Below are 12,707 nucleotides of genomic sequence, written 5' to 3' on the forward strand. Positions count from 1 at the left end.
AAAATGGGGAAACTTAAATAATTAATTGCAGTAAGGTACAGGTGCCGAGAATGTAAATAGTTACAATACACCATCTCTATTAGGTAAAGACCGCCCACAGTGTGACTGATGAAAACTATGATTTTGGTGAAACAGATTATCAACAGAATGAATACTTTCAGTTATTTAAGATTTACCTGTCACTATCTTCTAACTTCATCTTTTTGGAATTGGGCAAGTGATTTGGAAAAAAAAAATCATCAGTAACAGTAGGATAGTTTATAGATTGGCGCTGGTTTCAATGCAGTACTTAGGAATTGGTATAATGGTATGAAGAATGACAACCGTGCTGAGTTGGATTGTCAGTGACATTTAAAATCCTGGCATCTCCTGATGCCTTGAAACACCTGTGAATTTAAAGTAGCAAGAAGGATGCACACTAATAAATATGGATTAAAAAAAAAATCTAATTTTGATGACCGTAACACCATTTTATGCATCATTATGTAGGTGTTATTCTTCCTGCTTCCCACCTCTTTACCTTGCAAAGAGCTTCACTGCTGGCATCGATCCTCTAATAACTTGCCAAAGTTGTCATTCTTAGCCCTTGCCAATACTTATGCATTAACAAGACACTAGTCAACTCTTGAATCATCATAACTAAACCCAACCCTATGCACGCCCAAAGTTCACACCCATGGTTTTCATCATGGGTCAGCATAATGATAAGGAGCAGATGGATGCACCACAGCTATTGAGATCGAGTCTATGGTTGGCTAATTCCACAGAAAGGGGAGAATGTTGGCCCATTTGACTTTTAACAATGAACCAACTAAGGAGTTTGTAGTGATTTCATCTTAAATTTGCTGGAATCTAATTGGAATGTATTGGAGGTTGATCTGAACTTTGACATATATTTTCCTTTTTCAGTACTTAGGCCACGTGGAGGTAGACGAATCTCGAGGGATGCACATCTGTGAGGAAGCTGTAAAGAGACTGAAATCCGTATGTATATGCATGTTTCAAAATGCATAACTCTTTAAAAATACACATTAAACTTCAGTGCTGACATGATGTTGCTTTACAATCTAAAGCAAGGAACAAACTAAAGTAGATATTCTAAATTGGAAGAGGACTAGCTTCAGTGGGGTGAGGGGGGATCAAGCCAAGGAAAATGGAATCAGAGTTAGACAGGAAAAACTCTAATGCAACAATGAGTGATTTTTTTTAAGGAAGAACTGTTTCGGATATAGGCTGGATACATTAGAAGGGCAAAAGGTAGGGAAACTAAAGCCAGGGGTGCTTGGATGGTGAGGGTGTAGAGAATATGATTAAACAAAAAAGTGTGTGTAGGATGCATTTCAAATGAATTTTTGGAATGAGAACCAGACCAAATACAATAAATTGAGAGGAGAAGTGAAGAGGAAAATATGACTGGCAAAGACAGGATCTGGCAATAGAATGGTAGGGGAGATGGTGGTGTGGTAGCAATGTCACTAGACTAGTAATCTAGAGGCCCAAGCTAATGCTTTGGGGACACGGGTTCAAATCCCACTGTAGCAGGTGGTGGAATTTAAATTCAATTGATAAACCTGGAATATAAAGATAGTTTCAGTAATGATGGCCATGGCAACTAGAGTCCCTTATTAAGGAAGAAGTAACAGGACGTTTAGAAAAGCTTAATGCAATCAAACAGAGTCAATATGGTTTTGTGAAAGGGAAATCATGTTTGACAAATTTGCTAGAGTTCTTTGAGGATATAACAAACAGAGTTGATAAAGGGGAACCGGTAGATGTAGCGTATTTGGATTTCCAGAAAGCGTTTGATAAGGTGCCGCATAAAAGGTTATTGCACAACATAGAAGCTCACGGTATTGGGGGTAATGTATTCGCATGGATTGAGGATTGGTTAACACACAGAGAGAGAGTTGGATTATTGGTTTTTTTCAGGTTGGAAAGACATAACTAGTGGAATGTTACAAGGATCAATCCTAGGGCCTCAGTTATTTACCATCTATATTAATGGCTTGGAGGAGGGGGGCAGAGTGTAATGTATCCAATTTTGCTGACAATACAAAAATAGGTAAGAGGGCATGTTGATATGAGGGCATAAGGAATCTGCAAGGGGATTTAGATAGGTTGAGTGAGTGGGCAAAAAGTTGGCAGGTGGAGTTTAATGCAGGGAAGTGTGAGGCCATGTACTTTGGTAGGAAGAATCAAAAGGCAGACTATTATTTAATGGAGAGAGACTCCAAAATAGTGCAGCACGGAGGGATCTAGGTGTTCTTGTGCATGAAACACAAAAAGTTGGCATGTAGGTGCAGCGAGTAATTAAGAAGGCAAATGGAATTTTGGCCCGTATTGCTAGGGAGTTGGAGTTTAAAAATAAGGAAGTCTTGTTACAACTGTACAGGGTGTTGGTGAGGCCACACCTGGAGCAATGTGTACAATTTTGGTCCCCATATTTAAGAAAGGATACACTGGCATTGGAGGCACTTCAAAAGAGATTCACTAGGCTGATTCCTGGGATGAAGGAGTTGATTTTTCAAGAACGGCTAAACAGGTTAGGCCTTTATTCATTAGAATTTAGAAGAATGACCAGTGATCTTATTGAAATGTACAAGGTTCTGCTTCATGGGGTAGATGTTGAGAAGATGTTTCCACTAGTGGGGGAATCTCAAACTAGAGGACATAGCTACAGAATAAGGGGACACTCATTTAAAACTGAGAAGTGAAGGAATTTCTTCTCTGAGGGGAGTGAATGTCTGGAATTATCTACCCCTGAGACTTGTGGAGGCTAGATCACTGAAAGTATTAAAAGAGGAGATAGATTGATTTTTGAAATATTGGCAAGTTGAGGGCTATGAGGAGATGGCACGAAAGAGAAGTTGAGGTTTGGTGCAAGTCAGCCAGTATCTTATTGAATGGTGGGACAGGGTTGAGGGGCCGAATGGCCTACTCATGATTCTATTTCTTATGTTGTTCTTATCGTCGATTGTTGTAAAACCCATCTGGTTCACTAATGTCCTTGAAGGAAGGAAATCTACCATTCTTATCTGGTCTTGCCTACAAGTGATTCCAGTCCCACAGCAATGTGGTTGATTCTTAACTGCCCTGTGCAATATGAGCAAGCCACTCAGTTCAAGGGCAATTAGGAATGGACAACAAATGCTGTCCTTACCAGCGATGCCCACGAAAAAAAAGTTAACAGAAAAGGTAACCCAAAAATTTTCTACTGGAATGTAAATAGAGGAAGTGGGTAAGTGGTGGGGCGGGACAAGGAGGGTGGTGCAGGTCCTCAATGACAATTTTATTGTATATGCTCTCAAAATACCTGTAGAAACAGGGATGATGGAGCTAATGGATGGGGTGAAACAGGTGCACTGGAAAGGCTGCCAAACTTAAGAGTGGATAAGTCACCTGCCCAGATGGCTTTTTAAAATTTATCCATGGGATGTGGGCATTGCTGGCTTGGCCAACATTTATTGCCCATCCCTAATGGGATGTTCAGAGGGCATTTTAAGAGTCAAATTGCTGTTGGTCTGGGGTCGCATGTAGGCCAGACCAAAATTTCCTTCCCTAAAGGGTTTCATTGTCACCATCAGACTTTTAATTCCAGATTTTTATTGGCTTCAAATTTCACCATCTGCCGTAGTGCGATTCAAACCTGAGTCCCCAGAGAATTATCCTGGGTCTCTAGAGTGTTAGCCCAGTGATATTACCGCTATTCCACCACCTCCCCTTCCATCTCCAGTTGCTCACGGAAGCGGGGTTTGAGATAACTGAAGGGCTTGCTATAATCTTCCGGTCTTCCCTCGCTAGCGAGAGGTGGCACAGGTTCGGAGAGAGGCAAGTGCTCAAAAACGAGTGTAAGGGCATTCCTAGTAACTACAGGCCAATCAGTTTAACATAGTGGTGGGTAAGATTTTGAAGTATTAATCAGGGAAAAAATTAACTTGGAGAGTATTGAGTTAATTAGGGAGAGGCAACACAGATTTGTAAAAGACAGATCATGCCTGACTAATCTAATTGCATTTTTTGATGAAGTAACAAGAGAAACTTGATGAAGGGAATGTAGTGGATTTTGTATATATGGATTTTAAGAAAGCATTTGACAAAGCATTACATTAAAGGCTTGTTAACAAAATTGAGACTCGTGGAATAGGAGAGTCACTGTCAGGTTGGATTTTTTAAAAAAAGAATTGGCTTAAGGACAGAGCACATCAAACCATGGTAAATGGTTGGTTTGCAGATTCGAGGATGGTAGACAATGATGGTCCCCAAAGGTCAGTGCAAACACTACTACTTTTTTTGGATATATGAATGACTTAGATATTGGAATACAGAGTAAAATTTCAAAATTTGCTGGTGATACTGAACTTGGAGGTGTGGTAAACACTTAGGATGATACATAGATACCTAGAAACCAGGAGCAGGAGTAGGCCATTCGTCCCTTCGAGCCTGCTCTGCCATTCAACATGATCATGGCTGGTCCTCTATCTCAGTGCCATAATCCCACTTTCTCTCCATACCCCTTGATGCCCCTAATATTCAAACATTTATCAATTTCTTTATTGAATATACTCAATGACAGCTTTCTGTGGTAGAGAATTCCACAGGTTGACCACCCTCTGGGCAGAATTTTATGCCTGTCGGGCGGGCAGGCCCAACCAAATCTCCGGCGGGCAGGGAGCCAATCCCCGCTGGAGAAACGGGCCACACCGTCATTTTACATTGGCGGGCCAATTAAGGCCCACCCAGCATGACGTCCAACGGGAAACACTATGCGCTACCTGTGCGGGCAGAGGGATTCCCCAAAAGCGAGAGTGCGCACTTTCGCGCATGCACACGAAAGAGCGCATATCTCCCTGAGGCAAAGTGCAGCCTCAGGGAGATCGTTTCCACTTTGAGAAAGATTAAAAATAGAAAAAACAAAATTCCCTAACATGTCCCCCTCATGTGACAATGTCACATGAGATGGGACATTGTTCATAATTTACACAATAACTTTATTAAACTTTTTAAAACCCTGCATGAAACCTCATCCTGCCGGTGGATGAGGTTTCATGTCTTTTTCTATTTGCCACCGGGACTCCTGGCCTGCCTGCCAATCTTAAGGTTGGATGGGCAGCTCCTTTAATTGTTTAAATAATCCTGTCAATGGCCTCAATTGCCCATTGACAGGTCAGCGGGCCCGCAGCTGATTTTGCTGCATCCCCGCCTCCCTGAAAATTTAAATGGGGCGGGGTGACGTCGGGGATTCTGCCCGACGTCATCCCGCGTCATTTTACACATCGGTGAGCGGGCCTCACCCCCTGCTCGCCAACTGCAAAAGTTTGCCCTCTGAGTGAAGAAATTTTTCCTCATCTCAGTCCTAAATGGCTTGCCCTGTATCCTGAGACTGTGGCCTCTGGTTCTAGAATCCCTAGCCAGGGAAAACACCCTCCTTGCATCTAGTCTGTCTAGTCCTGTTAGAATTGTATACATTTCAGTCAGATCCCCTCGATACCAATCAACTACAATAGGACATAGACTACCAGAAGGGCAGACAAGTAGCAGATAGAATTCAATATAGAGAAATTGTGGTGAGGCAGTAGGGATAATGGAAGGCAGTATAGACTTAATGACGCAGTTCTAAAGAGTGTACAGGACCAGAGGGACCCGGGGGTTCATGTGCATAGATCTTTGAAGGAGCGATTAGCAAAGCTTCATAAATAGAGACATTGAGTACAAAAGCAGGGAAGTTATGCTGAATCTTTATAGAGCTCTAATTTGGCAACAACTGGAGTGTTGCGTCCACACTTTAGAAAGGATGTAAAAGTCCTTGAGAGAGTGCAGTGGAAATTTACCCGAATGGTTTCAAGGGTGAGACAATTTAGCTGCCAAGTTAGGTTGGTGAATGTTCTCATTGGAGCAAAACAAATTGAAGGGAGATTTGATGGAGGTGTACAAGATTGTGACAGGTTTAGAAGGTAGGCAAAGAAAAGATGTTCCCATTAGCTAATGGCACAAGGATTCTGGGAACACAGATTTGAGGCTGTAGGCAGATGATACAGGGGGGAATATGAGGAAGAACTGTTTTAAGCAGCGAGTGGTAATGACCTGGAATTTGCAGCTTCTGAGGGTGATGGAAGTGGCAATGATCGGTGATTTCAGAAGGAAATTGGATGGACACTTGAGGGTAATAAACTTGCAGGGCTACAAGAATAGAGAGGTGGAATGGGACTGATTGTATTGCTCCAATGAAAGCCAGCATGGGTTTGATGGGCTGAATGGCCTTATTCAATGCCATTTTGACTCTATAACTACTGTTCTTTTGCAGTGTTGCTGCCCTAGCTTGTTGCCATGTTCAATGATCTTTAAATTTTTTCTTTTGTCTATGAAATACGTGAAATAGTTGAACTTTTCTTGATATTGCCACTGCATGGTTGAGCACTTAATATGCCGTGTTGTGTGTGTTACATAGTGGGTCTGTGTCAATGATTTTTGTTCTCTTCTAACCTTTTTTCTCCCCCTTCCCCCACCTCTAACCTAAGAAGGTGTTCCTGTTCTTGCAAAGGCTATAAACCGTCTGCCAAAAATTCAAGTGCCCCTTTGGCAGCTGTTTTCCAGGTTGTCAGTTTACAACATGATTGGCAAAGATCTGAGAGCATAATACTGGCTTCCTCAGCCAGATGCATCATCTGCCAGGTCCCAGGAAGATTAGTGAGAAATTGAATACATTGCTTACGTGTCTTGAAGACACCACTGACTTAGAAAGGAACTGATGGTTTGTCTTCAGTGTTATTTTGAATGTATTTTATACTGTGACGAGGTATGATGTGAAACTTTATTTACATGGAAAACATGATATGTTATGTAACATGCAGCATGCATAGACATTGAATTATAACAATGAGTAGAGCCTCATTGTTCCTGTTTAAAATGTGTACAAGCTACAATCATACCAATTCATAAACACTGCCTAAACATCCTGAAAGTGTTTGTAAGTTTGGTGTGAATTATACTGAGATGTTTCTGTATGCTGGTTTGAAAAACTTTTTTTTTTAAAATGACACTTCGTAATTTTCTCCATTCCTTGGGTACACCATGTCAAGCTCAGCTAATACTTCACATGAGTTGTAAGGCCTAAGTCAGCAATTCAGCTAGCAGCAGATTGCCAAATTGTTTATAATCTAAACAGCTTTGTATCATTTTTTAAATCGCTGTCAACTTCAGATTTCTCAATGAGTGATGATGTGCTGTGCACTGGTTGATTTGCAGAATGTACTTTTTTGGCACAGGTGCTTTACATAGTGATATGTTATACTCGGGAGGAGCACAATCTGTGCATTCAGACGGAGAACTGCAGATGACATGGATAAAGGAGTAGAGTATTATATATCCAAATTTGGAGATGATACCAAGTTAGAAGACACAGTGTGTTGTGTAGATGGAAATGGGAAATTATCAAGGAACATATAGACTAAACGAATCGGCAAGACAATAGCAGCTTGAGTTTAACATTGAGAAATATAATAATATTCACTTTGGATACAAGAGAATCAAATCAGAATAATTACAAAAGCTGTAGAACAGAGAGATTTAAGTATCCATGTAAACATATCACTAAAGCTAGTTGACAGATGCATAAAATAATCAAAATGTCTAATGTAATGTTGGCCTTTATCAGAAGGGGACTTAAATACAATTGGGAGGAAGTTTTTTTTTTATTTGATCATGTGATGACTGCATCGCCGGCTAGGGCAGCATTGCCCTTCCCTAATTATCCTTGAGAAGATGGTGGTGAGCTGATTTCTTGAACTGCTGCAGTCCATGTAGTGTAGGTACACCCACAGTGCTGTTCGGGAGGGAGTTCCAGGATTTTGACCCAGCGACAGTGAATGAATGGTGATATATTTCCAAGACAGGATGGTGACTGGTTTGGAAGGGAACGTCCAGGTGGTGGTGTTCCCATGTGTCTGCTGCCCTTGTCCTTCTAGATGGTAGCAGTCACAGGTTTGGAAGGTGCTGTTCAAGGAGGTTTGGTGAGTTCCTGCACTGCATCCTGTAGCTGCTGTCACTGTGCATCGGTGGTGGAGGGAGTGAATGTTTATGGAAGGGGTGCCAATCAAGTGGGCTGCTTTGTCCTGGATGGTGTCAAGCTTCTTATGTGTTGTTGGAGCTGCATTCATCCAGGAAGTGGAGAGTATTCTATCACACTACTGCTCATGCCTTGTAGATGATGGGCAGGATTTGGGGAGTCAGGAGGTGAGTTACTCACCGCAGGATTCCTAGCTTCTGACCTGCTCTTCTAGTCTCAGCATTTACATTGCTAGACAAAAACAGAATTACCTGGAAAAACTCAGCAGGTCTGGCAGCATCGGCGGAGAAGAAAAGAGTTGACGTTTCGAGTCCTCATGACCCTTCGACAGAACTTGAGTTCGAGTCCAAGAAAGAGTTGAAATATAAGCTGGTTTAAGGTGTGTGGGGGGGGCGGAGAGAGAGAGAGAAGTGGAGGGGGTTGGTGTGGTTGTAGGGACAAACAAGCAGTGATAGAAGCAGATCATCAAAAGATGTCACCAACAATAGAACAAAAGAACACATAGGTGTTAAAGTTGGTGATATTATCTAAACGAATGTGCTAATTAAGAATGGATGGTAGGGCACTCAAGTTATAGCTCTAGTGGGGGTGGGGAAAGCATAAAAGATTTAAAAATATTTAAAAATAATGAAATAGGTGGGAAAAGAAAAATCTATATAATTTATTGGAAAAAAAACAAAAGGAAGGGGGAAACAGAAAGGGGGTGGGGATGGGGGAGGGAGCTCAAGACCTAAAGTTGTTGAATTCAATATTCAGTCTGGAAGGCTGTAAAGTGCTTAGTCGGAAGATGAGGTGTTGTTCCTCCAGTTTGCGTTGGGCTTCACTGGAACAATGCAGCAAGCCAAGGACAGACATGTGGGCAAGAGAGCAGGGTGGAGTGCATTGCTAGTCTAGTTCAGTTTCTGGTCGATGGTAACACCCAGGATGTTGATAGTGGGATATTCAGCAATGGTAATGCCATTGACCGTCAAGGGCTGATGGTTATATTCTCTCCTGTTGGAGATGGTCATTGCCTGGCGCTTGTGTGGCACGAATGTTACTTGTCACATGTCCAGGTCTTGGACATTGTCCAGGTCTTGCTGCATTTGACCATGGACTGTTTCAGTATTTGAGGAATTGTGAATGGTGCTGAACATTGTGCAGTCATTAGCGAACATCCCCATTTATGGCCTTATGATGGAAGGAAGTTCATTGATGAAGCAGCTGAAGATGGTTGGGCCTAGGACACTATCCTGAGGAACTCTGGCAGTGATGTCCTGGAACTGAGATGATTGACCTCCAACGACCACTACAAATCTTTCTTTGTGCTAGGTATGACTCCCCCCACCGCCTGATTCCCATTGATTTCAGTTTTGCTAGGGCTTCTTGATGCCTTACTCGGTTAAAGCTCTGTACAAAAGAAGTGATACTGTGTTCCGTTCTGGGCACCACACCTCAGGAAGGATATATTTTTCTTGGGAGGAGCTGAAAGGATTATTTTAAGTAGACAGGTTACATAAATTTTCCTTGTATTGCTTCTGAGTTTAGAAATTTGAGGGGTAATCCAATCAAGGTTTTCAAATTGATGAAGGGATTAAATAGGGCAGATACAGAACAACTGTTTCCTCTGGTGAGGGAATTGGGAACAAGAGGATATGACAAGTTAGAGTTTAGGACATTTAGGAGTGAAATCTGGCAATGATTTTTCATTCAATGTAGCGAAAACTTCATTTTTCCTGAAAAGACTGTGAATGTGGGGTTAGCTGACATTTTCAAGACTGAGATTGATAGATTTTTGTTTTGGTATTGGTATCAAGGGATATGGAGCCAAGATGGGTTAATAGATTTGAGGCACAGGTCAACCATGATCTAACTGAATGGCTCAGAGGAAAACCGGCTCAGAGTTGAAAGGCCTACTACTACTCTTAGGACGGCACTGCTCCCATTGGAGGTAGGAAAAATATTGGTATCTCTACTGAAGGAAAAAACAGATAAAAATCTCCTCCTCCTCCTTCAGGTACTATGCCCTAAGAGGGCATTTGCGACCATGGACTTCTATTGGATTTGTCCATGATTATGCTTGGCAAAGTACTATAGTGGTTTGCCATTTCCTTCTGCAGTATGGCTGACCAGGAAACTCTCCTGCTCTTCCTGCCTGCCTTCAAGCATATTTGGAAGGGTTTATAGGTTAATCATCAACCTGTTCGGCCGCATTATGAACGCACCTTCCATGGCCACCAAGTCCTGAAGTGGGCCTTGAACCTGGAGCTTCTGCCCAGAGGTAGAGACATTACCACTGCGCTACAAGACCTCCTGATAAACAGCAAAAAACCAAAAATATTATGAATAGTCAGAATAGATTAACAACCTCACTGAATTCTTTCAAGGAGCAGCAGGGAGAGTAGGCAGACACATGTAACTTACCTGGATTTCCAAAAGGTCTTTACTAAGACACACAATGCATTAATGAGCAAGCTTAGAGCATGCAGTCAGGAGACAAGTAACATAGTTGCTTGGCTAACTCAAAGACAAAAAGTGAAGAGCAAGGGTAAAAGGGGTCAACTATTGCAAGTTTTAGATGGAGAGTGGGTTCCCGCAGAATCAGTACTGGGATCACTATTGTTAACTAATTATAGTCATGATTTAGACTTTAAAACCAAAAATACAATTTTTAATTTGCAGATAACACCGAATTAGGCGCACAATTGTCGATACTGATGGGGACTGCAATAAGTTACAGGAAGACATCAATAAATTTTCAGAATGTGCATATAATTGCCAAATCAATTTCAAGGCATAGTACATTTTGATAAGAAAATAAAAACTTGAATGGAGCAAAGGGACCTGGGAATGCAAATACATAAATCACAAAGTTGCAATGTAGGTCAATAAGGCCATTTAAAAAAAAACAAAGCAAGCACTTGAGTTTATTTCCAGAAGGATAGAATTAAAAAATAGAGAAGTTGTGCTAAGCTTTTATTGATCGTTAGTTAGACCACAGTTGGGGTACTGTGTACGATTCTGGCCATCGTATTATAGTAAAGATATAGAGGCACTACAGAGAGTGCAAAAAAGGTTTCCAAAGCTGATACTCTAACTGTGAGGTTATACCCATCAGGAAAGGATAAACAGGCTGGGACTCTTTCCGAAGGCCGAGGGGTGGCCTAATAAAAGTCTTGAAAATTTTGAAAGATCTTGATAGGATAGACAGAGGAAGGGAGAAAGAGTGTGTTTCCACTTGTTGGGAAGAGCACAACTAGAGGCCATGAATGTAAGATGGTCACCAAGAAATTAATAAGGGAATTCGGAAGAAATTATTTTGCTCAAAGTGGTGAAAACATGGAATTCGCTACCACAGAGTGGTTGAAATACTCTTAAGGGGAGGCTAGATAAAGCCATATGGTGGAGAAAGGAATAAAGGTTTGTGCTGATATTTGGATGAGGAAGGACAGAAGAAGACATAAGTCGAGCATAACAAAGACATGGACTGGTTGGGCTACATGTTTCTGTGCTGTATTGTTTATGTAATGCCAATGATTGATTAATCAAGGGAAGGTTCTTGATCAGTCTGGTTTCAAAGTCTGCCTCTTAGATAAATCAACTCAATTTAATGTAACACTGCCCAGCTGAAATTCTGATGTGTCCAAGTAACATGGAATTTGAGCATCCATGGACCCAGTTCATGGTCAGTTGGGGATTGATTAGTACCCTCAGTGCTTTAAGTAATATTTTTGCAGTTAATCTGCCATTACAGTATGTGCAAATTGAGAAAATCAAATATAGACTTAATTTATATGGAATGAATTAGATCTGTAATGTGGTTTCAAATATGAGGTCCTGTAATATAGGAAATTGTCCTTACTCCCAAAAGAATAAAAATGTTGAAATTTTCTGCATAATAAACATGTTTCTTGGGAAGAGGTTTTACTATAGAATTAATGGAAGTCTTCCACTCAACAACTATCCATTATGCTATCCAACCATTTAAAATATTTTAATTTTGCCTGAACTGTTGTTGTTCAGATTTGACTGCCATTATTACATTATTTAAAATTATAGTATTTTCAGCTTATTTTCACATACAAATTCAGCAGGAACTGAACTAACTGTTGAATGCAGAACATTACTTGGGCATTCTTTTGATCAGGGTCAGTCAGTGACTGTAGAGTTTGACCATTGCCACCAAATAAAATACTGCATGTGCCCTCCCAGAGAGGAAGACCATTATTGTTATTGGCCCAGTGAAGCTATGAGTGTACAAATGAATCGGATGCCAGCTCACCATTATCACTGATGCAAACTGTGCCAATGATCGGGAAAGACTTGAAATGTACTGGTATACACCTGTGTGGTCTCATTCTAGTGTTATCCAATCGTTTAAAAGGTCTCAAAAGAGTGATCAGCTGCCGGAGTGACCCTGCTTGTGGATTCTTTGCAATCTGAACCTATTGATTGCTTTAGTCAGGCCCTAGGTTTCAAGTTACTACGGAGGGAAAAGATTTTTTAACTGATGATATGTGATTGACTTAAACAAATGAGCAATTGTCTTGTTGATCAGTTACGGGGATGAACGAGTTAGAACACTTAATGGCCCAGTTCATCAGCAACGCATGACCAATCCTTTCAGATTTTTAAAAATCTGCACTCTGTCAACATTAGAGTGTGG

General features: G+C 41.2%; 1 protein-coding gene across 10 annotated transcripts in view; it reads left to right on the forward strand.

Moving 5' to 3' along the window:
* numb (NUMB endocytic adaptor protein) overlaps positions 1-12,707 on the forward strand; it is a 244,205-nt gene that overhangs the window by 158,091 nt on the left and 73,407 nt on the right. For 9 of the 10 annotated variants that reach the window (XM_041214093.1, XM_041214091.1, XM_041214092.1 and 6 more), the window contains one exon: positions 910-984. In XM_041214093.1, coding sequence (XP_041070027.1) covers positions 910-984 — 75 coding nt within the window. Of the gene's footprint in view, positions 1-909; positions 985-12,707 lie in introns of those variants that run through there. The other variant, XM_041214100.1, reaches the window with a different exon arrangement.

Source organism: Carcharodon carcharias, chromosome 20 (genome assembly GCF_017639515.1).
Source record: "Carcharodon carcharias isolate sCarCar2 chromosome 20, sCarCar2.pri, whole genome shotgun sequence".
Taxonomy (NCBI): domain Eukaryota; kingdom Metazoa; phylum Chordata; class Chondrichthyes; order Lamniformes; family Lamnidae; genus Carcharodon; species Carcharodon carcharias.